Source organism: Carcharodon carcharias, chromosome 6, assembly GCF_017639515.1.
Source record: "Carcharodon carcharias isolate sCarCar2 chromosome 6, sCarCar2.pri, whole genome shotgun sequence".
NCBI classification, from domain to species: Eukaryota; Metazoa; Chordata; class Chondrichthyes; order Lamniformes; family Lamnidae; genus Carcharodon; species Carcharodon carcharias.
The window spans coordinates 46,572,196-46,599,236 of record NC_054472.1 but is presented as its reverse complement, the minus strand read 5'-3'; the positions used below and the strand labels follow the sequence as shown (position 1 = coordinate 46,599,236).

The 27,041-nt window shown below is 42.4% G+C and overlaps 1 protein-coding gene across 4 annotated transcripts in view; it reads left to right on the top strand.

Annotated features, from left to right (window-relative positions):
- golga4 (golgin A4) overlaps nucleotides 1-27,041 on the top strand; it is a 223,169-nt gene that overhangs the window by 100,215 nt on the left and 95,913 nt on the right. For all 4 annotated transcript variants that reach the window (XM_041189612.1, XM_041189611.1, XM_041189610.1 and 1 more), the window contains one exon: nucleotides 8,247-8,425. In XM_041189612.1, coding sequence (XP_041045546.1) covers nucleotides 8,247-8,425 — 179 coding nt within the window. The remainder of the gene's footprint in view (nucleotides 1-8,246; nucleotides 8,426-27,041) is intronic.

Below are 27,041 nucleotides of genomic sequence, written 5' to 3'. Positions count from 1 at the left end.
GATTCTACCTTCAAAAACAGTTCCTCTGACATGTCCTCCTTCTTCCTTAACCGAGGTTTTCCACCCACGGTGGTTGACAGGGCCCTCAACCGTGTCTGGCCCATCTCCCGCGCATCCGCCCTCACGCCTTCTCCTTCCTCCCAGAAGCATGATAGGGTCCCCCTTGTCCTCACATATCACCCCACCAGCCTCCGCATTCAAAGGATCATCCTCCGCCAACTCCAGCATGATGCCACCACCAAACACATGTTCCCTTCACCCCCCCTATCGGCATTCCGTAGGGATCGTTCCCTCCGGGACACCCTGGTCCACTCCTCCATCACCCCCTACTCCTCAACCCCCTCCTATGGCACCACCCCATGCCCACGCAAAAGATGCAACACCTGCCCCTTCACTTCCTCTCTCCTCACCGTCCAAGGACCCAAACACTCCTTTCAAGTGAAGCAGCATTTCACTTGCATTTCCCCCAACTTGGTCCACTGCATTCGTTGCTCCCAATGCGGTCTCCTCTACATTGGAGAGACCAAACGTAAACTGGGCCACCGTTTTGCAGAACACCTGCAGTCTGTCCACAAGAATGACCCAAACCTCCCTGTCGCTTGCCATTTTAACTCTCCACCCTGCTCTCTTGCCCACATGTCTGTCCTTGGCTTGCTGCATTGTTCCAGTGAAGCCCAACGCAAACTGGAGGAACAACACCTCATCTTCCGACTAGGCACTTTACAGCCTTCCGGACTGAATATTGAAGTCAACAACTTTAGGTCTTGATCTCCCTCCTCCATCCCCACCCCCTTTCTGTTTCCCCCTTCCTTTTGTTTTTTCCAATAAATTATATAGATTTTTCTTTTCCCACCTATTTCCATTATTTTTAAATATTTTTAAATCTTTTATGCTCCCCCCACCCCCACTAGAGCTATACCTTGAGTGCCCTACCATCCATTCTTAATTAGCACATTCGTTTAGATAAATATCACCAACACGTAGGTGTTCTTTTGTTCTGTTGTTTGTGACATCTTTTGATGATCTGCTTCTATCACTGCTTGTTTGTCTCCACAACCACACCACCCCCTCCACTTCTCTCTCTATCCCCAACCTCCCCCTCCATCCACCTTAAACCAGCTTATATTTCACCCCTTTCTTGGACTCACAAGTTCTGTCGAAGGGTCATGAGGACTCGAAACGTCAACTCTTTTCTTCTCCGCCGATGCTGCCAGACCTGCTGAGTTTTTCCAGGTAATTCTCTTTTTGTTTTGGATTTCCAGCATCCGCAGTTTTTTTGTTTTTATTTCAATGCAGTGTTGTTGTCTCCAGAGCATTTTTGTTACATTACCTAGACTGCGTTAAGTATGATAAAACCTGCCTGATCATGTCTTTTATGGCCAGTTAAACACTCAGAATCGGCAAGTACATCCATTGAAAAAAAATCCTGTTGCGGTGAAACAAAAGAGCGGAGCCATTGAACCCCTCCTCACTTGATTGTAACAGTAACATGCAACATGTAATTGTAACATGGCTTAGCATATCCTTCACTCTGTCAATACCATCAAACCAAGGGATCAACTCTGGTTCAATGGGAGTGCAGGAGAGCATGCCAGGAGCAGCACCAACATACCTAAAAATGAGGTATCAACCTGGTGAAACTACGACACAGAACTACATGTGTGTTGAACAATGGAAACAGCATACCGTTGGCAGAGCAAAGTGATTTAGCAACCAACTGATCAGAAGAAAGTTCTGCAGTCCTGCAGATGTAATCAATTCAAAAAAACAAGGCTGAAGCATTTGCAACCACCTTCGATCAGAAGTGCCAAGCGGATGATCCTTCTTTGTCTCCTCCTGAGGTCCCCAGCATCACAAGAGGCCAGTTTTAAGTCAGTTTGATTCACTCCATCTGTATTCTCATATTGAGAATTGGATGATGGCACTGGATGCAGCAAAGGCTGTTGGGACCTGACAACATCCTGGCTGTAGTACTGGAGACTTGCCCCAGAACTTGCTGCGCACTCCACCAAGCCAATCCAGTAAAGCGACAACATGGACATTTACCCAACAATGTGAAAAATTGTCTAGGTATATTCTGCCTACAAAAAGCAGGGCAAATTCAATCCGACTGCCTAAAAAAACCGAGCAAATTCAATTTGACTAATTATCAACCCCTTGATCTACTCTTATTCATCAGCAGAGTAAATGCAAGGGGTCATTGACATTGATTTCAAGCAGGACTCAGCTTGCCTTTCGATACTCAGTTTATGTTGATGGGCTCTGGACCTCACTTACAGTCTTTGTCCGAATGTGGACAAAAGAGCTGAACACCGGAAGTGAGGTGAGAATGACTGTCCCTGACATCAAGGCAACATTTGATTGAGTGTGGCATCAAGAAGCCCTAGTAAAATTGAAGTCAGTAGGAGTCAGGGAAATTTCTTCACTCGTTGGGAGTCATATCTAACATCAAGGAAGATGGATGCATTTGTTGGAGGTCAATCATCTCAGCCCGAAACATGACTGCAGGAGTCCTTCAGGGTAGTGCGCTCAACCATCTTCAGCTGATTTATGAATGAGCTTCCCTCCATTATAAGGTCAGAAGTGGGGATGTTCACTGATGATTGCACAGTGTTTAGCATCGTTGGGGACTCATAAGATACTGAAGTTGTCCTTGTCCTTATGGAGCAAGACATGGACAACATTCAAGCTTGGGCTTGAAATTCAAAACTGTATGTATCAAAACTTTACTCTTTTCGCTACTTTTAAAGTGGACTTGCTGCTGAACCAAAAAAAAATGACTGCTACAAGTCACATGAGCACAGGATTGGCCCCTTGTTCTAAAAACTGCCAACAAAAGTTACAAGAACAAAAGGATCCTCCTCATCACCTTGGGACCTCACACCCAATTGTAAGAACATTATAATGGATGTCATTTGCATCCTGTTAAGCTTGTCCCTCTAGCAGAATCAGCGGGCCTGCCTAGGCAACGGCTTCCAGACACAATACCCTCAATATGGATGGTAACTCTTTCAAAAGCTAACGGCTTGCGATTATCAGTTCTGAAATCAAAGTCCCAAAGTTCCAGCGACCAGATAAATAACCATTCTGAAATCGTTGTGGAGAAACAAGGTCACGTGACTCAGGTGACCATTTTGAAATTTCTATATTCCCTTGAGCTCTAAGAAATCCTTTGTCTGCTGTTTAACATCCAACTGATGAACACCAAAAAGCAGAACTCCAGGCTAAATAAAAGCCTGTCTCTTTGAAGCTTGTCTCTGCTGGAAGATTTCCGACTATTATGTGCAGAACTATCCTAACTTTATTTTGTGGTATCAGCACCAACTTTAAAGAGAACTGTACAACTCCTGTCTTCAGCCAGCTGAACTCAAGGTCCGACATGAAAGAACTCCTCACTGGACTCTGACTCTGGACTCAGAAATGAATATTAGTTCGCATGATTATCAGTGGTTCTTTTACTGTTACTATCTATAATTGTACAGAATTTTTTTCTATCCACCACCCCCCTTTCTGTGTGGGGGGGTGTGTGTGTAGTGGAGTGAGACATTGCGAACAGTCCTCCCCTGGGTTTTGAGTGTGAATAAACTAACCTCCTGAATTGATCATAACGTACGTTTGCTGCAAGTTACGACTAAATTGGATCTCTCAAATTGAGGGTTTGGGAAAATACGCCACAGCATACTTTAAAAAAATTCAAACCGCCTTCTGCTTATGGACAGTTGTTGAGAGGAAAGAAGTTTAGTTTGCCTGTCTCTTCTGCCCATAACAACTGATAAGTGACAAGGAGCATTCACACCACACAAGTGCCAGGCGATGACCATCTCCAGCAGGAGAGAATCTAACCATCTCCCTTTGATTCCCATCGCTGAGTCACCCACCATTATTGACCAGTTACTTAACTGGACTGGTGGCCATATAAATACTGTGGCTACAAGAGCAAGTCAGACACTGAGAATTCTGGTGACTCCCTCAGCTCCTGACTTCCCTCGACAATATTAGGAGTGTGATGGAATAAGAACATGAATGCAAGAAGTAGGAGTAGACCCCATGGGTAGTTGAGCCTGCTCCGCTTTTCAAAACGATCATGGCTGATTTTGGATTTCAACTCCACTTTTTTGCCTCCTCCCCATGTCCCTCGATTCCCTGAGACACAAAAAACTTGTCTATCCCAACCTTAAATGTATTCACTGATGGAGCATCCACAACCCTCTGCTGTAGAGAATTCCAACGATTCACAACCTTTTGAGTGAAGATATTTTTCCTGATCGCAGTTCTAAATGATCAGCCCCTCATCCTGAGACTGTGCCCTGTGTATTAAATTCCCTGCTCCGTGGAAGCAATCTCTCAGCATCTACCCTATCAAGCCCCTTGAATCCTACATATTTAAATGAGATCGCTTCTAATTCTTCTAAATTCCAGAGTATATAGGTCCAGTTTACTCAGCTTCTTATCAGAGAACATCCTTGGGACCAATTTAGTGAAACTTCTCTGTACCGCCTCCAGTGCAACCATGTCCTTTCTTAAATGTGGAGACTAAAACTGCACACAGTTCTCCAGGTTTGGTCTCACCAAAAGCCTGTACAATTGTAGCAGGGCTCCTTTATTTCTGTACTGCAATCCTCTTGCAATAAAGGCCAACATGTCATTTGCCTTTTGAATTGCTCGTTGTACTTGCATGCTAACTCTCTGCGCTCCTTGTACAAGCACACCCAAGTCTCTTTGAACATCAGCACTTGGAAGTTTCTCACTGTTTAAAAAGTATTTTGCTTTTCTATTCTTATTACTAAAGTGAATAAATTCACACTTCCCTACATTATAATCCATTTACCGTGTCGTTGCCTTTGTGTTCTCCCCACAGCTTAACTTTTACACCTAGCTTTGTATCATCAGCAAACTTAGATTCATTACTCTCTGTCTATTCATCTAAGTTATTAATATAGATTATAAATATCTGAAGCATCAGCACTGATTCTTGCGGCACTGTGGAGTGTATACCAACTGCCTACCAACTTGAAAATGGTTTGTTTATGCCTACTTTCTGCTTCCTGTCTGCTAACCAATCCTGTACCCATGCTAATATATTACCCCTAACTCTATGAGCCTTTACCTTGCCATTAATCTTTTGTGTAGCACCTTGTCAAATGCTTTTTGGGCATCCAGTTATATGAAATCTACTGGTTCCCCTTTATCTACACTACTAGTTAGATCTTCAAAAAATCTCCAATAAAGTTGTCAAGCAGGATTTCCCTTTAGTAAAACCATATTGACTTATTTTTAACCATACTATGCATTTCTAAGTGCATTGTTAACCCTTCCTTAATAATAGATTCCAGCATTTTCCCAACAACTGATGTTAGGCTGGCAGGAACAAAAACAGAAAATGCTGGAAAAACTCAGCAGGTCTAACAGCACCTTTGGAGAGAAAAACAGAGTTAACGTTTCAAGTCCGTATGACTCTTCTTCAGATGTTAGGCTAACAGAAGTTCACTGTTTTCTCTCTCCCTTCTTTCTGGAAAGGCAGTGTAACATTGACTAACTTCCAATCTGATCGGGCTATTCCCAAACTAAGGACTTTTGGAAAATCATAGCCACCTCTTTTTGAATCCTAGGGTGTAGACCATTTGGTCCTGGGAAATTGTCGGATTTTAGTCTCTTAAGTTTCCCCGATACTTTTCCCCTGTTGTTATTAATTACTTTAATTTCCTCACTCTTTTTAGCACCTAGGTTACTATCAATTTTTGGTATGAAATTTGTGTCTTCTACTGTGAAGACAGACACAAATTATTTGTTCAATGCCTGATGCCCCATTATAATTCCTCTTGCCTCTGTTTCTAAAGAATCATTTACTTTAGCTACTCTTTTCCTTTTTTAACTTATAAAAACTCTTACAATCTGTTTTTATATTCCTGGCATGTTTACTCTTTTTTTATCAACTTTTTGATGGCCCTTTGTCGGATTCCAAAAGACTCCCAGTCCTCAGACTTGTTACCATCTTTTGCAAAGTTGTAAACCTCTTCTTTAAATCTAATACTGTCCTTAACTTTCTGAGTGCTGAATACTCTCCACTTGCTTGGATATGTGCAGCTCCAAGAACACTCAAGAAGCTTGACCTTTTCCAGGGTAAAGCAGGCCAGTTGATCGGCACCCCATCCACCTTAAACATTCAGTGAGTGCTGGTGTTGGAGGGAGTGGCAGCAGTATGTACCATCTACAAAATGCACTTCAGCAACTTGTCAAGGTTTCTTTTGTAGCATACTCCAAACACTATCTTTACTACCTAGATGAGCAAGGGCAATAAATCCATGGAAACACCATCATCTGCATGTTCCCCTCCAAGCCCCACACCATCCTGACTTGCAACTATCATGTCGTTCTTTCACAGTCGCTTGTCAGAAAACTGGAATTTCCTTCCTAGCAGCTCTTTGTTTGTTCCTACCAAATGCACTGCAACAGTTCAAGAAGGTGCCTCACCACCACTGCCTCAAGGCCAGTTAGGTATGGGCAACAAATCATGGCATTGCCAGCAAGGCTTACATTCTGTGAATGATGAAAAAAGGAAAGTGGGTGTTCTAGCTCAGAAGTTTTACACTTGCATCAACCAACTACCCTCCTTAAACTGCTGAGTGTTTCGATACAATTGAGTGGCTTGCTCCACAGGTTAAGAGAAGGGACTAGGAGACAGCCATACTAATGTGGGGCTGAAGTGACGTATAGGTTGGATTGGGTAAGGACAACAGGTTTCTTCTGTAAAGGATGTTACCAAAGCAGTTAAGTATTTAAAACAATCCAAGAACTTCATGGTCACTTGAGTTTAACAAATGCAATTTCCATCATTGTAAAGCTGGAGTTAATTTTCAATATGACAATGTGAAGTACCAGCAACTTCTTAAGCCTCCATTCCTGAAGTGTCTGTAAAATATGTCTGCTTGACTCAGTTGACAATAATGTCCCTTATGATTCAGAAGCTCGTGTGTTGAAAACCTACTCCATGACCTAAGCATATGACTTAAACTGATACTTGAATGCTTTACAGAATTTTGAGGCACTGTCTTTCAGATGAAATATTAAACTCAGATACAGCCTGTCTGTTCTGAAGGTTCAAGTGGATGTAAATCCCTTGCCATTATTTGAAGAAGGGCCTTGAGTTGTTTCACCATTTTTGGCAAATGTTACTTTTTCAAAGAACATGACCAAAGCAGATTAACTGATCATTTATCTCATTGCCATTTCTGGGGCATACGTGTATCAATTTATTGCAATATAGCGGAATTAAAGCTTAAAATAATTGCAAGGACAATTTCGTTATGAATACTATTTGATGAATTAAATATTGTAAATCACTTTTTAAAAACTTTAATGTGAATTATTTGGCAATATAATATCTATTGTAATGTTTAGGAGAAAGCAAGGTTGCAGAGCAAAACACCTCATTTCAGAAATTCTGTGGACAAAACTGTGCAAACTGTGATTTTCATTGATCAGATGCCATGTAACTTAAACATATGTTATAATGACAGTTGTAGGGAATGAAGTTTTATATTTATTTAAATATAATGGTAAAAAGGCAGGTTCGAATTGTTAGATAGCTGTCGGCGATTCCCTCCTCTAACTTCAAAATGGTTGCTTGTTTAGGTGGTTTCTGGAATTATTAATTTGATAGAGGTATCAAAGTTGAGAATCAGGCTTCAACAATCCTGTAAAGTAATAAGAAATCATAATCAATGATATTCTATCTTTTGGAAAAGTTTACCAAATTTGCAATAGGACGCTGCAATGTTTCCGAGGTGAGAATCATAATTGCTGATGGAGAATCTAATTGGTATGATTTTGAAGTGTTAATAACTTGGTTTGCATATTTTGTTGGAATATTTTACTCCTGTACATGCATTGGTCCATTTTCTCAGCCATACCCCACAAAACCTAATTTGGCCAAGTACATCTTAAGCACCTTCAATGATTGTGTGAATTCGAGTCTCATCAATTTTCAATGGTGCTGTAACCTGGTACTGCATTCTGGAGTACCATGCTTTAATTGTAATGCTTGTTGCCCCATCCTGATGCTGAAAAGCTGTTGTGTTTCAAGAGCAGTGTAGCTTGAGGCTGTTAAAAGTTTTGCTGAATTACTCTTAACTTTGATTTGTTCAGCTTCTGTATGCATTTGAATGTGGGTCTTGTTGGCAGAACTATAAGAAATGCACGTTGTTAACAGATTTGATCTTAGTGTTGAGTTTTATTTGTTTTTTCAGCGTTTGAGGAACTGGAGAAAGCGCTGGTTGCAGCTCAGAAATCTGAAGATAGACGTAAAAAGCTGAAGCAGGAGATGGAAAAGCGAATAACAGCCATGGAGCAATCAAATGAAGAGCAACAAAAGAGTTTGCAACAGGAGCTCACACGGGTTAAGCTAGAAGTGGTTAATGTCAAGAAGGTAAGAAAATTCATAGCAGATAAAATGTAATGTTGGTGTGAGGACTTGTAAAGCTTTGATCGATTTATTTCTGCAGCACATAGAGTTGATAACTGATTTGATATCTGATAAATGCCCCTGTATTGCTTTACACACGGGAATTATGGGTGAGGAGTTTCTGCTGAGTTTCATCTTTCCAAAAGCACAAATAATATCCATTCCTTATTCCTCACAAAAACACATGCCCTTAAAAATAACTGCATATTTGGTCATTTTCCCTTGCATCATTTAAAAAAGAAAGACTTCTGGGGGGTACCCAAGGACTTTACTTTAAAAAGGCCTCAGGAGTAAAAATAAATCATCCCAGAATCCTGAAATTTAAGTTGAAAATTTTTGGAGCGGTTTCATTTGAATTGGTACACAATGGCTGAGATCTTTCCGAGGCACTCACTGCTGACCTTGAAGAAAGCTTCTCACAAAGATCTAGCGATCTCCATATGTGGTTTTTCCTCATTTGCCAAAGGAAGTTTAAATCTGATACCAAGTTAAGGGGCCATGTTGACACAGCCGTGACAATGTCAGCAAACAGGTAAGGAACTAAGTGCAGTGACATATTCACACAGCCAAGTAAGAAATTAAAAGCACTTAATACCTCTCACTTTTAATTTGAATTTTTAGGTGGTGAAATAATGCCACCTTGTTGACAGTCGATATTGATGATTTAAAAATATGGAGAGGTGGAGGGGATAGTGAAGATGTATGTTTTTAATTTATTGAATATGTGATTTGTGTGTGGTATTTGGTTGTGGTTTAATGGTCAGTTATGCATTTATCTAGTTAATAATTGTCTTAGATTTTATGAACTTCTGAATTGACTTACACAGTGCTGTGGAATTTGTAGTCCAATTTTGTTTCAGGTTGAACCATAAATCTGCAATAAACCTCATTTGATTGGATGTAGCTTGACTAGTGGACATGTGGAATGTTTTATGATTGTAAAACTACAACGGAATGTTTAAACAAGCTGACTACACTGTTGCTAGGACTTGGGCAACAAATGTTCAGCACTGAAATTCACATGTGCTTTTCATTAGTCTGAGCATGTGCTCAAGTCACTGCAATATAGAAATATAAAACCTAATCTAAAATAATAAAAATAGCTGTTTCCTTTAAAGCATCTTGATTTCATGGATCATGCAGTGGTGTGTTCATTATCCACCTTCATTATTTTGACATGGACAATGCTATCAAACTGAAAAGCAGTAAAGGCTGGAACTTCACAATATCTGTTAAGGGAAAAAACTTTCATGCATTGTTTGTTGGAATTATAAAGTGGATAATTGTAAAATGGATAATAAAAGAGCTCTTCAGAATAAATAAATCAAGGCAGACTGGTTGGGTAAGAGGAGAGAAGAATAAGTAAAGGACAAGAATATGCATTCCTTTCAAAGAGAAATCAACTGGTCAGAAAACAACTTTTTATAAAGCATGTAAGAGATGAAAATTAACATTTGTGACGAATATCTAGTTTACGGTTCATGGTATTAATTTAGAGGTAATGTTTAGTTCTGGGAAGATTGTTATTTTGAAAATGGCAATGCAGAGGGTTATCCCTGTTTGTTTAATAGAGTAATAAGAAATAGAGCCATAAAACAGCAAGTGGGCTTACTTAGCTGGAGATGTGATGTCTACACTTTGCAAAGAAGTGCAGTCTGGAGAAATCTTTTTTTTGGGAGAGTTAAATTAGTTTAAAAGCATTCAATGAACCCTGAAAGGCTATGTTGTCATAGAGGGTAGAGCTTAAGAAGGTTCCCTAGTTTCGGTTTATCTGTGTGTATGCTGGGAGCGAGAAGAATTGTGGTTTGGACCTTGTGTAGTTTGCAGCTCATAGAAAAGCCTTGGGAGCTACTAGGTGCTGTTGGGGCTCAGGAAAAGTCCTGGGGAGCTGAGAAGGTGGCGGAAGGCCACTAGTTTTGTACTCAAGAGGGTTAGAGCTCAGAAGAAGCCTGGGGAGCCATTTAAAGTTCGGTGCAGCCGGGAGACTGGAATTCAGAGAAACTCAGGACAGTGCCAGCTTAGTAAAGATGGCTATCTGTGCAATAGTTGGAAGGGTGCCAGTAATTAGAGGTGAGAATGCAGCTTTGTGAATCTCATGGAACGCAGCCTCAGGAGGAGAGATTGAACCATCAGGAGGTGAGCAGTTAATGAGGCAGTCTGAGTCGGAGCGGCTTCTGAGGGAATTCAGAAGCTAGATCTTTGAAAGTCAAAAGTTGAACTCCCTCATGAGGAAAACAGTTTTAATGAGATTTTGTGAATCTCACTGGTCAAACTGATGCCTGGTGGGTTGCTGAGAAATCTGACTTTGTCGCATCTGCCATTTAACGTGCAGTGTGGTGTGTTCAACCGCAATTTGCTTGTTAATTCATATTTACCTCGTCCGTTCTGAATGCTAGTGTATAAGATAGATAATGTTGATTGTTTCACTTTTCTGACTTTGCATAGTAAAGTTTATTTTGCGTGTTTAAAACCGTGGAATCTTGTGGCTTTATTCCCCTAGTGGGTAACTGGGATTTCAAATTTTGTCTACTTTAAACAAAAAGTTACTGTCCCTAAACAGATCATAATACATGATATGTAAAGGTTATTTCAGTGAGATAATGGATGGAACAAATAGGCACAAGAAAAAGTGATGAAAAGGCATGGGAAAGAGAGAGACAAAAAAATTGGAGAAATAAAGGGAAATAACTGCAAATGCAGGAAATTTAAAATATAAATGAAAGCACTTGAAACATAAAGCAGATATGTTAGCACTAAAAGGACAGGCCAATAACACCTTCAAACCTGGACCTCACAACACTATATTCTGATGTAGTATTTATACTTGAGGTATAAACTCAGTTTGCTTTTCAGCCAAATGCTTCTGACCCACTGTATATTCTCAGCACACTCTACTAGGTGAAAATGGAGGCAGTTACGGTTTCAAATTTTTGAAGCCTTTTTTCAAACCAGAGGATGTCAGTGTAGAGGAGAAAATGAGAGAATTGTATTGCTCCTGAAACTTGTGGTCGATGTAACAGTGTAAGTGGACTAAAGGAAGTGGGATTATCAAATGGTGAGCCAAATGGAGGTCATGAACATAATTGGTGATCGAGATGCTCGGCAGATTGATCACCGAATCCTCATGTGGAGGAAACTAGTATGGACCATAAATGCATTGCACTGGATTGGAGGAAGTACATATAAAGTACTGTCTCACACAGGAAGGAGTCTCTGGGACCCTGCACAATGGTGTGGGAAGATGTTGCGTTTGTTAGGGAGGAAGGGCAGCTGAAAATCAGTGATGCAAGGTGGATAAAGGTATGGTCCTTTGTGATTGGGGAGTGCAAGTTGTAATCAGTAGGTAGATTTGTGCTTTTGGGCATTACAAAATAATGTGATTGGGGGGCAGGAGGATACAAATTGAGGATAAGGGGGTAATCTGTCATTGTTACGAAGAAGAAATGAAAGCAGAGGCATGAGAAATGGAGCTGACCTGGTCAGTAGCCACATCCATCATGAACAAGGAACTTAACAAAATTAGAGGGCACTTTGAAAAATTGACTTGGCAGGTCATTGACAAAGATAGAGTCTTTTCAAAATGTGGGGTGAGAGGGAATACATTTTGCATAGCAGTGGAAGACCCAGGCCCTGTAAGTGATGTCTATGGAATGCTCATTACAAGAGGTGGCGAGAGAGAGAGAAATAAAGTGAGAGGTTGGGCACAAGAAGGGGAGTAATGATTGGAAATTGTAACGTAGGCAGTAATTTTTTAAAATATAGCTTTGACTATAATTGAGGATGAGTACAGAGGGGGTCTTCAGTAGGATTGGAACAAGGGGATGGTGGAGTAGTGATACTTTTACTGCACAAGTAATCCAGAAGCCCAGGCTAATGCTTTGGGGACAGGGGTTCAAATCCCACCATGGCAGATGGTGGAATTTAAATTCAATTAATTAATAAATCTGGAGTTAAAAGCTCACCTCTCTTGAATGGCAGACCAGGCTCAACAGGCCATATTGTCTACTCCTCCTATTTCTTGAGTTCTTGAAACTACGCAGGAAGAGAGAGAATAGATGACTGACATGCTGTCAAGAAGGACCAGACTAGTAGTGCAGGAATCCCCTGAGTACATTTCACTCCCAGTTCTAAATACTGGTGAGAGTGATGATTCATCTGGGGAGTGCAGCCAGAGCAAAGTCCATGGCACTTCACCTGGCTCAGCTGTACAGAGAGGCACAAGGACAATTAGAAAAGGAGCAGTGATAGGGAATTCGATAGGTTTCTGCAGCCGCAGCCATGAATCCAAGATGGTATGTTGCCTCCCTGGTGCCAGCGTCAACTATGCCACTAAGAGGCTGTACAACACTCTGAGGGAGGAGGGTGAACAGCCAGCAGTCATGGCCCTCATCGATACCAGTAGCATAGGCAGGAAGAGGGATGTGGTTTTAAATTCAGAGTTTAGGAAACATGGAAGGAAACTAGCAAACAGAACCCCAAAAATAAGTAACCCCCAGATCAATCCTGGTACCAAGCACGAGTGAATATGGAAATAAGAAGTTGGAGCAGATGAATGCGTGGCTGGAGAGAGAGTGCAGAAAGGAAGGCTTTAGATTCCTGGGACATTGGACTAGTTCTGGGAAATATGGGACCTGTACTGGTCGGATGGGTTACGGTTGAACTGAGCAGGGATGAATCTCCTCGTGCTATTGGGAATGGTTTAAACTAACTTGGCTGGGATGTGGAAACCAGGCAGTAATATTTGAGAGGAACTTCAAGATGCACAGAGAATTGGGAGAGGCCGATAGCACCAGGATAGGAAAGAGTAAGATGTTAGGTGCGATCAGAGTAAGAGGAAATATAATAAAGCCTAAATTAGTGCCATGTATATTAATACGCCAAGTGTGGGAAATCAGGTTGGTGAGCTACAGGTGCAGATAGCCACCTGGAGATAATATGATGTGGCTGTAACAGAGACATAGCTCAAAGGAGGGCAGGATTGGGTACTAAATCTTCCAGGAGACAAGGTCTTCAGGAAAGCTAGGGAAGAAAAAGAGGAGGGGTAGCAGTATTGATTAAGGAGAACATTACAGTGCTGGAGAGAGATGATGTTCCAGAGGGTCAAAGACAGAATCTATTTTGCTACAGCTGAGAAACCATAGAGGCACCATTACATTGCTGGGATGTATTTTATATGCTACCAACTTGTAGGAAAGTTGTAGAGGAATATATTTGCAAGGAAATTACAGAAAGAGTTAAGAATTATGGAGGAGTTGTAATGGGGGACTAGAATTATCCTAATGTAGACTTACAAAGTGATAGTGTAAAGGGTGGAGAGAGGCAAGAGTTCCTAGACTATGTTCATGTTTTTACATCACTATGTTTGCAGTCCAAAGAGAAAAGAAATGTTGCTGGAGCTATATGGAGGCCATGAGGACCTGTTTTTGGGAATGAGGTGGGCCAAGTGGACTAAGTGTCACGAGGGAATCATTTAGAGGACTGATCACAGCATCAAAAATTATAGGTTGGCTATGGAAAAGGACAAGGAGAAATTCCGAGGAAGAATAAGTAATTGGGGAAGAGCAAACTTCAATGGGTGAGAAAGGATATTCCCCGGACAAATTGAAATTAAAGATTCGCAGGTAAAACTGTAACTCAATTGAGCTGTCTTTAAGGAGGGCATAGTTTTGGTACAGGTGAGGTATATTCCCACAATGCAGGGGAAGGTAAGGTAAAGAAATCCAGAGCTACCTTGATGAGAAAAGAGATGGAGAGTGAGATAAAACAGAAAAAAATATGCATATGACAGATGTCAGGTGATCTCTCAGCTCCTGACCTCATTCCAGCCTTGGTCCAAACATGGACAAAAAAGCTGAACACCAGAGGTGAGGTGAGACTGACTGCCCTTGATATCAAGGCAGCATTTGACCAAGTGTGGAACCAAGTAGCCCCAGCAAAATTCAAGTTAATGGGAATCAAGGGGAAAACTCCCCAATGGCTGGAGTCATACCGAGCATAAAGGAAGATGGTTGTGATTGTTGGAGGTCAATCATCTCAGGGTAGTGTCCTAGGCCCAGCCATCTTCAGCTGCTTCATGAATTACCTTCCTTCCATCATAAGGTCAGAAGTGGGGATGTTTGCTAATGCACAGTGTTAATTACCTTCATGACTCCTCAAATACTAAAGCAGTCGATGTACATATGCAGCAAGACCTGGACAACGTTGAGGCTTGGGCTGATAAGTGGCAAGTAGCGTTCGTGCCACAGAAGAGCTAGGCAATGATTGTATCAAACAAGAGAGAATCATCTCCCCATTACAATCAATGGCATTGCCATCACTGAATCTCCCATTATCAACATGTTAGGGGTTGCCATTGACCATATGCATAACTGAACTAGCCTTATAAATACTGAGGCTACAAGAGCAAGTGGGAGGCTGGGAATTCTGCAGCGCCTTACTCACCACTTGTCTCCCCAAGCTTTTCTACCATCTACAAGGCACTATTCAGGAGTGCACTGGAATACTCCCCATTTGTCTGGATGAGTGTGGCTTCAAAAACACTCAAGCTCAACGCAATCCAGGACAAAGCATCCTGCTTAAGTGGCAACGCATCCACCATCTTAAACATTCACTCCTCCGACCACTCATTCACAGTGGTACCAGTGTGAACCATCTACAAGATGCACTGCAGCAACTTATCAAGGCTCCCTTGACAGTACCTTACAAACATGTGACCGCCACTGTCTAGAAGGATAAGAGCAGCAGAGGCATGGGAACACCACCATTTTCCCTTCAAGCCACACACCATCTGTCTTGGAACTATATCTCAGTTCTGGGTCAAAGTCCTGGAACTCTTTTTGTAATAGCACCGTAGGTCTGCCTACACCACATTGACTGAAGTGGATCAAGAAGGCAGCTCATCACCACCTTCTCAAGGGCAGTTCGGGATGGGCAACAAATGCTGGCCTGGCCAGGATGCTCACATCTCATAAAAGAATTTTTTAAATGTATGTTTACAATACCTTAAATAATCATTAAAAACGGCTGGTTTCTGGAACAATACATTTTATCTAGAGGAAAGTTGAGAATGTGAATCAACTTCTACCAGTTGAGGTCCTTCTGTCACAAGAACAAGATTCCCTTGGTTAGCAGATTTGATAATGTTGGAACCGGAGCGGATATTGACAAGTAGATTTCAGTGGATGAGATGATAGATGACGTGAAATGGAGGAGCAGGACGACAACAACTTGGTTGAAGTTGATGTAGCTGAAAGGAGAGATCAGATATGTGAGATAGCATGTGGTGGTGTGTTTTTTTTTCACTCATGGGATGTGAACATCGCTGGCTAGGCCAGCATTTATTGCCCATCCCTAATTGTCCTTGTTCAGAGAGCATTTAAGAGCCAACCACATTGTTGTGGGTCTGGAATCACATGTAGGCCAGGCCAGGTAAGGACGATAGATTTCCTTTCCTTAAGGACACTAGTGAACCATATGGGTTTTTACAACAATCGACAATTGTTTCATGGCCACCATTGGACTTTTAATTCCAGATTTTTATTGAATTCAAATTCCTCCATCTACCAAGGTGGGATTCGAACCAGGGTCCGCAGAACATTACCCTGGGTTTTTGGATCGCTAGCTCAGCAACAATACCATCAGCTCCCCATGTGGACTATAAGAAACAACAACAGTCATCTTGGGAACATTGGACCTCCTCATGACAATTGAAATCACACTCAAAGGAACGCTGAAACCTTGCTGGAATCCATCTGGAATGAATTGGAGCTGCAAGCACATCAGAAAAAGAGGTGTGACTGTTGTGAATACACAACTGAAAACAAAAAAGCTAAAGGACAGCAACTTTAGTGGACAAGATGAAAGAGGCAAATGCAAAAGAAGCTCTGTTCCTTGTGGCCTTGAGTTTCATTTGCCTCTGGACTGACGTTCTTTGATAATGTCAGAAATAGGAGCAGTTGCAGGCCAGTTGGCCCCTCGAGCCTGCTGCACCATTCAATTAAGATCATTGGCTTCAATTCCCCTTTCCTGCATGTCCCAATAGCCTCAGACTCCCTTGTAAATTTAAAATCTGTCAGCCTTGAATATATCGAATGACCCAACCTCCACTGCTCACTTGAGATTATTCCAATGGTCAACAACCCTCTGATAGAAGAAATTCCTCCTCATCTCTATCTTAAATGGGAGACCTCTAGTTTTGAAACTACTTTGCAAACATCTGCTCAGCATCTGTCCTGTCAAGCCCCTCAGAATCATATATATTTGAAGATCACCTCCCATCCTCCTAAACTCCAATGAGTATGGGCTCAACTTTTGTTTTAATAAGACCAACCCCTTCATCCTAGGAATCAGCCTGGTGAACCTTCTCTGAACTGTCTCCATGCAAGTGTTTCTCTCAAGTAATGAGACCAAAACTATACACAGTACTTCAGGTGTGATCTCATCAATGCCCTATACAGTTGTAGCAACACTTCCGTACTTTGAGACTCCCTCCCCTTTGCAATAAAGGCCAACATTCCACACTTCGCTTCCTAATTACTTGCTGGACTTGCATGCTAGCTTTTGTGATTCGTGTTCACAGACACCAAGATCCCTCTGTTCTGCAGCAATCTGCAGTCTCATTCCATTAAAATAGCTTTCTGCTTTAATATTTTCCTGCCAAAGTGGGCAAGCTCACATTTTCCCACATTGTACTCATTTGCCAAATTTTTGCCCACTCCCTGAACCTACAAACCTATCTATACAGCAATATCCCAGTTTAAGTCGTCCCAAACAATCTGGTTTTGTTATAACATAGTTAAGAAATTACGACCTGTTTAATCATTTTTATGTACCACTTGCCCCATTATAACATAATTTGCCAACATTTCTGACCTATCGATCAGTCCACTTAGCCAATCAGAATAATCCAACCATTGGACCAATCAAAATTAAGGAAAGAAATAAAAAAGCAAAAGTTTGAAATAAAAAAAGAATCCAGAAAGGCCAAATGTTTTGCACAAAATAATCCAGGAGAATTAAACTTCAGGAGGTTTGTGAATAAAAAAGGAAGGAACTATTTCCCAATATAGGGAGAAGCAAAATGTCAGTTGAGAGATGGAAATAACTGTGCGCCAATTAAGCAGATACCAACTAGTTCAAAATATAGTAAACAGTGATGAAACATTTTGAAGCTACATTGACTCACTGTATTGCACAGGTGGTTTATTTACCTTTGCTCTCGTCCTTCCTTTGTTTCTCCCTTTCCTGTGGTAGTTGATGTGATCTGGCCTGGCTGGGTACTCTATTTAATCTTGGAGCTGAGTGGCTGTGGTGCCTGTCTCTGGGAGAGGAGAGTTTAAGCATGTCCCATCCAATCCCAAAGATAAGCAGGCTGGAGGTGGAGACCGGAGCAGACTCTCTGACCCCGTCTTGGAGGGAGGGAGGAGGCAGCTGTTACTTGGGGCTGGGTTTGAATGTGTCGTGCTGATCGGCTGTGGCCAGAAAAGGAGCAGCGGCCGTGAAATTTCCCATTCCCCCACACTCCATCCTCCAAACTCCATTCCCCACTTAGCAGCCCAAGCTCCCTCATATTCACTTCCCAAACTCCATCTCTATTAGCTCTGAGCCTTCCCCAATCTCCCATTCCCTGTTTGCGGCCCCAGGCCTCCCTCAAGTTTCTACAATCTGTTCGAGCATTCTTCAGAGAAAAAAGTAATACAGGAGGTAAGCCTGTCTTCGGTCTCCCAGTAACTCCTTCCCACCTCATTGATGGTGAGCGTTAACTCTTTGTTTGAATTATATGTCATGTGATCTGTTTTATCTACTTCCAGTTTATAAATAAGGTACTTTTCATGTATTGGGGCCGTAAATCTTGGATCAGGGACGCATTTCCTGACATTACATGCATTTAAATGGGAAAAGCTGCTTTAACATAAGTAGTTTTATTTTAAGCAACAGCTTTCAGAAAAGTGCCCACTTAAAATGAGGTATTCTTCTTGCCCTTTGCAGACTGTGTTCTCCTCATGATCTGCTTTTCTAACCATCTTTGTATTGTTAGCAGTTTGGCTATAATACATTTTGCCCCTTTTTCTAAGTCATTAATATGGATAGTAAGTAAAGACCTCAGCACTGATTCCTGTGCACTCCACTAGTTGCAGCTTGCGAACCTGAAACTGACTCATTTATTCTGACTGTCTGTTTCCTGTTAAGTAGCCATTCTTCAAATTTGTCAAAGAATAAGTTTTTCAAACTCAAGCTCCCTTTCATAAAACCATATGATTAAAACAAAATACTGCGGATGCTGGAAATCCAAAGTAAAAACCAAATTACCTGGAAAAACTCAGCAGGTCTGGCAGCATCGGCGGAGAAGAATAAAGTTGACGTTTCAAGTTCTGTTGAACGGTCATGAGGACTCGAAACGTCAACTTTATTCTTCTCCACCGATGCTGCCAGACCTGCTGAGTTTTTCCAGGTAATTCGGTTTTTGTTTTTCATAAAACTACGTTGACCTCGCCTGATAGTATTTTGATTTTCTAAGTGCTCTGCTCCTACTTTATTTATAAGGGATTCCAGCATTTTCCCAATGGATTGGCTAACCAACAGAAAGCAGAGAGTCAGGATAAATGGGTCTTTTTCTGGATGGCAAGCTGTAACTACTGGGGAGCCACAGGGTTCGGTCCTTGGGCCCCAACTATTTACAATCTATATTAATGACTTGGATTCAAGGATAGAAAGTACTATAGCTAAATTTGCAGATGACACCAAAATAGGTGGGAAAGCCACCTCTCCCTCCAGCAGCACCGCCGCACCCTTTTTTAAAGCTGCGTGTGCTCCCAGTTTCATTTTATTCTTCATCTCATCCAACGCCCCAATAAGAAACTTTTTCTCTTTCTCTCAAGTGCTAAGGAACGCAAGCTCCAACAACTCATCGACACCAACATCCATCCAAGACCCTCCACCCCTGCCTGTCCCTCTGTCCCCATCCCGTCTTCCAATCCCAGCCCCGGCCGTGTATTCACTATACCCCCTGACCTTCCCCTCTCCGACGCTGAACGTTCAGTGGTCAGCAAAGGATTAGTTTCATACCCTTACGCCCTCATCTCAATGAATTTCGGGCTCGGCACGATGCAGAACTCTTCGTCCTCCGCCTTTGTCTCCGTGCTCACTTCTTTGGGCAGGAGTCCCCACCCTGTTCAACGGATCCTTTTACCCACCTCCAATATTCTCCCCCCACCTGAACCCCTCCCTCTGTATTTTTACCTTCTCTTGATCTTTTCATTGAGAACTGTCGGCCTGACATTAGTCGTCTCAATTTCTCTGCTCCTTTCACCCATTCTAACCTGTCTCTCTTTGAACTTGCTGCACTCCGTTCTCTAACATTGTCATCAAACCCGCTGACAAGGGTGGTGCTGTTGTTGTCTGGCGCACTGACCTCTACCTCGTGGAGGCTGAGCGTCAACTCACAGACACTTCCTTCTACCTCTCCCTGGACCATGACCCCACCACTGAACATCAAGCCATTGTTTCCAGGACTGTCACTGACCTCATCTCCTCTGGGGATCTTCCTTCCACAGCTTCCAACTTCATAGTCTCCCAACCTCGGACGGCCCGCTTCTACCTCATACCCAAAATCCACAAACAGGACTGTCCCAGCAGACCGATCGTGTCAGCCTGTTCCTGCCCCACGGAACTCATTTCTCGCTATCTTGACTCCCTTCTCTCTCCCCTTGTTCAGTGCCTTCCCACCTACATCCGTGATTCCTCTGACACCTTACGTCACATCAACAATTTCAAGTTCCCTGGCCCCAACCGCCTCCTCTTCACCATGGATGTCCAATCCCTCTACACCTCCATCCCCCACCGGGATGGCCTGAGGGGTCTCTGCTTCTTCCTCGAACAGAGGCCCGAACAATCCCCATCCATCACTACTCTCCTTCATCTGGCTGAACTTGTTCTCACATGAACAATTTCTCCTTCAACTCCTCTCACTTCCTCCAAGTAAAAGGTGTGGCTATGGGTACCCACATGGGCCCCAGCTATGCCTGTCTCTTTATGGAGTATCTGGAACATTCCTTGTTCCAGTCCTACTCCAGCCCCCTTCCACAAGTCTTTCTCCGATACTTCGGTGCTGCTTCATGCTCTCATCGGGACCTGGAAAAATTTATTAATTTTGCTTCCAATCTCCACCCCTCCATCATTTTCACGTGGTCCATCTCTGACACTTCCCTTCCCTTCCTTGACCTCTCTGTCTCAATTTCTGGTGATAGACTGTCCACCAATATCCATTACAAGCCTACTGACTCCCACAGCTACCTCGACTACAGCTCCTTACACCCCAATTCCTGTAAGGACTCCATCCCATTCTCTCAGTTCCTTCGCCTCCATCGCATCTGTTCTGATGATGCCACTTTCAAAAACAGTTTCTCTGACATGTCCTCCTTCTTCCTTAACCGAAGTTTTCCACCCACGCTAGTTGACAGTGCCCTCAACCGTGTCTGGCCCATCTCCTGCGAATCCGCCCTCACGCCTTCTCCTCCCTCCCAGAAACATGATAGGGTCCCTCTTGTCCTCATTTATCACCCCACCAGCCTCCGCATTCAAAGGATCATCCTCTGCCATTTCCGCCAACTCCAGCATGATGCCACCTCCAAACACTTCTTCCCTTCACCCCCCGTTGGCATTCGGTAGGGATTGTTCCCTCCATGACACCCTGGTCCACTCCTCCATCACCCCCTACACCTCAACCCCCTCCCACGGCACCTTCCCTTGCTAACACAGAAGATGCAACATCTGCCCCTTCACTTCCACTCTCCCCACCGTCCAAGGGCCCAAACACTCCTTTCAAGTGAAGCAGCATTTCACTTGCACTTCCCTCAACTTAGTCTACTGCATTCGTTGTTCCCAATGCGGTTTCCTCTGCATTGGAGAGACCAAACGCAGACTGGGTGACCGCTTTGCAGAACACCTTCGGTCTGTCCGCAAGCATGACCCGGACCTCCCTGTCGCTTGCCATTTCAACACTCCACCCTGCTCTCATGCCCACATGTCTGACCTTGGCTTGCTGCATTGTTCCAGTGAAGCTCAAATTGGAGGGACAGCACTTCATCTTCTGACTAGGCACTTTACAGCCTTCCGGACTGAATGTTGAATTCTACAATTTTAGATCTTGAACTCCCTCCTCCATCCGTTTCTTCCCCCTCCTTTTTGTTTTTTCCAATAATTTATATAGATTTTTCTTTTCCCAACTATTGCCATTATTTTTAAATGTACTTCCACGCATTGTTTATCTCTACCTTTTATGCCCTTTTAGTATTATTTCACCCCATTCCCACTAGGACTATCTGTACCTTGTCTGTCCTGCTCTCTACTCTTAATTTGCACATTCCTTTAGATACTATCACCACCTTCAACACCTCTTTGTCCTTTTGTCTGTGACATCTTTTGGTTATCTCCACCTATTATTGTCTGCTTGTCCTAACAACACCCCCCCCTCCTTAAACCAGCTTATATTTCACCACTTTCCTATTTTTACTTAGTTCTGTTGAAGGGTCATGAGGACTCGAAATGTCAACTGTGCTCTTCTCCGCCGACGCTGCCAGACCTGCTGAGTTTTTCCAGGTATTCCTGTTTCTGTTTTTGTTTTGGTGAGAAAGCAAGTTGCAATGAAGAAATAAGAAATTTACAAATGGATATGGACAGCTTAGGTGAATGGGCCAGAATTTGGCAGATGAAGTTTAACGTGGATAAGTGTGAGGTATTCCATTTTGGTCGGAAGAATAAAAAGGCGACTTATTATTTAAATGGAGAGAAACTTCAGAATGCTTCAGTGCAGAGGGATCTGGGTATCCTCGTGCATGAATCGCTGAAAGCTAGTATGCAGGTACAGCAGGTAATAAGGATGGCAAATGGAATTTTGGCATTTATTGCTAAAGGACTAGAGTATAAAAATAGGGAATTGTTGTTGCAACTGAACGAGGCATTGGTGAGACTGCACCTGGAGTACTGTGCACAGTTTTGTTCCCCTTAATTGAGGAAGGATGTAGTTGCACTGGAGGCTGTTCAGAGGAGGTTCACTAGATTGATTCCAGAGATGCGGGACTTGTCTTATGAGAGATTGAGCAGTTTAGGCCTATACTCGCTAGAGTTTAGAAGGATGAGAGGAGATCTAATTGAGGTAAACAAGATGCTAAGGGGATAGACAAAGTAGATGTGGAGCGGATGTTTCCCCTTCTGGGGCATTCTAGACCAAGAGGCCATAGTTTTAGGCTAAGGGATGGTAGATTTAAATCAGAGATGAGCGGGCATTACTTTTCTCAAAGGGTCATGAATCTGTGGAATTCACAACGTCAGAGAAGTGCAGTGGATGCCGGGACGCTGAATAAATTTAAGGAGGAAATTAGTAATGGGTTGAAAGGGAGAGGACGGGAAATTGGAGTTGAGGCTGAAATGAGAACTGCCGTGATTGTAATGAATGACGGGGCAGGCTTGAGGGTCTAAATTGCCTACTCCTGCTCCTAGTTCTTAAGTTCTTATGACAGAAATTAAGCTAATTGGCCTAAAGCTTCCTGCTGTCTCCCTTTTTTCTTGAATGGGGAATATTCGGCCACCCAATTCCTCTTCCTGTTCCATTTCATTTTCCTCTGACCAATCTCTCTTTTTAATCTCATGTCCAAATGCATTTTTAAGGACAATCTTTACGCCTGCATTGGCTTTTCTAATCTATTTTCAGATACGGAAAGATCTGTCTGTGTCTGGTATTTTCTGTTTTGATTTCAAAAAACAATTTTTTGTTTAGTTTTCTTTTCCTTCTTCATGAATCTTTTCCCATTCATCTTCACCTTGGACATGCAAGTTCCTGCATGCCTTTGCTTTTGATGCTTTTTCATTGCCCTCGAACGATCTTGGCTATTACCTTCCAGTGTTCATCTTTTTTTAAGTTTTTAAAATGAAATCCATTTGTTGGCATTCAGTTTGTTAACTGTACTCAATGGGAAGAGCCCTAATCCTTAAATAAAACAACAACAGCTTATATTTATATAACGCCTTTAACCTAAGGAAAGGTCTTGGCCCCTCAGAAGAGCATTACAAAACGAGTATGACACTGAGCCATATAAGGAGATATGAAGTAAGGTGACCAACAGCTTGGTCAAGGAAGTCGTTTTAAGGAGTGTCTTAAAGGGGGAAATAGAGTTGGAGCAGTGTAGGGAGGGAATTCCAGAGCTTGGGGTCTAAGCCACCGAGAGCATGGCCACCAATGGTGGAGTAATTATGATTTGGATGCACAAGAGGCCTGAATTAGAGGAGTGTAGATATCCCACAGGGTAGTTGGGTTTGAAGAGATTACAGATTTAGGAAGGGGCAAGGCCATGGAGGGATTTGAAAACAAAGATGAGAATTTGGAATAATTGCATCTAGCGGTAAAGAAGGCATGGATGAAGGGTTCAGCAGCAGATGAGCCGAGGCAGGACGAAGTTGAGTGATGTTCAGTAAGTGGAAGTAGGTGGTCTTCGATATGGTATGAATGAGGTCAGGAGCTCATCTCAGGATGAAGTGTGACATGGAGGTTGTGAACAGACAGGCTTGATCTCAGACTGTTGTCCGGGAGAGTAGGGGACGAAATTTGGAGTGGGGACGGAAAACAATGGCAAATTATTCTCTGGCTGCGATTAGATATATAAGAATGGAACTACCTGAGAGCAATCCTTCCCAGCTGGACAGCAGTGGAGAGGCCTTGTGGAGAATAGTGGGGTCTACCGATCAAAGGTTGCAGACGGGTCGAGAAGGACGTGGAGGGAAAGTTTACCTTTGTCACAATTACATAAGATGTCATAAAAACAGAAAAGGCTGGAAATATTCAGAAGGTCAGGCAACCTCTGTGGAGAGGTAAGCAGAGTTAGCGTTAACTGTATTAACTTAAGTTTGGATTTGGGAACATAGTATTCCTGGTTGTAACACTTCCAGAAGTGCTAGGGAAAAAATGGGCGATCGTGCAGATATGGTATGTTGCAGGGGATTTGAAATGGCACCATTCCTGGTACTCATTACTAGCTGCCAGAGATGAGTTAGGAGGAGACATCTATAAACAATTCAGACAGTTAAGAAAAACAGGACAAGAATTTTGGGTGATCTTATTTATCCCAAGATATATCTGAAGATACACTGTGAAAGAAGTTATAAGTGGCTAAAACTCTTCCTAGATCAGCATGTTAATTGATCAACCAGGAAAGAAATATTTTGATAACTTTGGGAAGTGCAGCTTTGGGAGAGCAAATGGGAAAGAGTAGCCTCAAATAAGTTCAAAATAAAAACAGAAGAGGATAATAAAGGCACTGTGCTAACCGGAAATTGATGAAAATTGGTGATTAATGGGATCTAACCCAAATTAATTGGACAGAGGAGTTTGTAAATGGGGTGATGAACCAATAATGTGGAATCTTCAACAAACAAAACAGAATTGTAGCCAAAAATATCATAATCGTATGTACACTTCAAAAGTTATTAATTGGCTGTGAAACACTTTGGGCTACTGCATAAATGTGCATTTTTTGTTTTTTTATTGTATCGATTTAGGCAAAAAGGGTGCATCAAAGATTACAGTTCCATTAATTGAAGGGAGATTAAAATTCACCTGAAACTTCAAAACTAGGGCCAACAATGTTAAAGAAATTCTTGAGTAATATAGGGTGCAACAAAGAAACAAAAATGAAGATGAGAGGGGTGAAAAGGAAATGCAAACAAAAGGTTAGTAGTTAATGTAATGCAAACTATTACCTTTTATATCAAATGCAGAAGGCTAGATTCAAAATATGGGATTGCACAGTCATCAAAAAAATTTCATGACGAATTAAGTTATGAAAAATATTTGAAATGTTGCTTTGTTTTATTCTGGAAACTGATTGTAATAATGTAGGTGCATTAGAGGAGAATGTGGAAGATTATTAGAGGTGACTGCAAAAAGAACTGGTTCTGAAAAAAATTGTGGAACTTGATTGTCTTGATACCATTTGCCCATAGCTATTGAAGTCAGACAGAAGATAGCACATGCTCTGAATTCAATATATTGAACCTGCTTTAAGTTGCATATTGTGAAGGAGAACATTGAAGTAACTAGTGCAATACTTCTGTTCAAGAATAGAGAGAAAATTAAAACAGCTAAATACAAGCTACTTATTCTAGTATTAGTTGTGGACCACTTTGAAAAATTCAGCCCCTCAGCTGATTAATCAGTATGGATCCATGTTGAACACCATTTGGAGGAAGCACTAAGGATGGCAAGGGCGCAGAATGTTCTCTGGTGGGGGACTTAAATGTCCATCACCAAGAGTGGCTCGATAGCACCAGCAAAGATCGAACTGAACAAATCCTAAATGCTAGACTGGGTCTGCAGCAGGTAATGAAGGAACCAACAAGAAGGAAAAACATACTTGACCTCACCTGCCTGCCACAGATGGATCTCTCCATTACAGTATTGGTAGGAGTGACCATCGCACAGTCCTTGTGGAGATGGAGTCCCACCTTCACATTGATGATACCCTCCATCGCATTGTGTGGCACTACCACTGTGCTGAATGGGATAGATTTTAAACAGATCTAGCATCTCAAGACCGGGCATCCATGAGGCTCTGTGGGCCAACTGCAGCAGCAGAGTCGGATTCAATCACAATCTGCAATTTTACGGCTAAGCTTATCCCCCACTCTACCATTACAATCAAGCCAAAGGATCAACCCTGTCTCAATGAAGAATGCAGGAGAGCATGCCAAGAGCAGCATCAGGCCTACCTAAAAATGAGCTGTCAACCTGGTGAAGTTACAACACAGGACTACTTGCGTGTCAAATGGCATAAGCAGCAAATGGTACACAGAGCTAAGCGGTTCCAACGGATCAGATCTAAGCTCTGCAGTCCTGCCACATCCAGTCATGAATGCTCATGGACAATTAAAGAAATCACTGGAGGAGGAGGTTTCACAAATATCCCCATCTTCAATGATGGGGGAGCCCAGCACATCAGTGCAAAAGATAAGGCTGAAACATTTGCTACAAATTTGAGCCAGAAGTGCCAAGTGAATAATCTATCTCGATGATCTCCGGAGGCCCCCAACACCACAGATGCCAATCTTCAGACAATTTGATTCATTCCATGTGATGACAAGAAATGGCTGAGGGCATCGGATATTGTAAAGGCTATGGGCCCTGACAATATTTTGGCAATAATACTGAAGACTTATGCTCCAGACCTTGCCGCGCCCCTAGCCAAGCTGTACCAGTATAGCTACAACACTGACATTTATCTAGCAACGCAGAAAATTGCCCAGGTATGTCCTGTACACAAAAAGCAGACAAATCCAACCCAGCCAAATACCGCCCTATCAGCCTACTCTTGACCATCAGTAAAGTGATGGAAGGGATCATTAACTGTTCAATCAAACAGCACTTGCTTAGCAATAACCTGCTCAACTGGCGCCCAGTTTGGGTTCCGCCAGGGCCACTCAGCTCCTTACCTCATTACAGCCTTGGTTCAGATATGGTCAAAAGAGCTGAACTCCAGAGGTGAGGTGAGAGTGACTGCCCTTGACATCAAGGCAGCATTTGACCAAGTGTGGC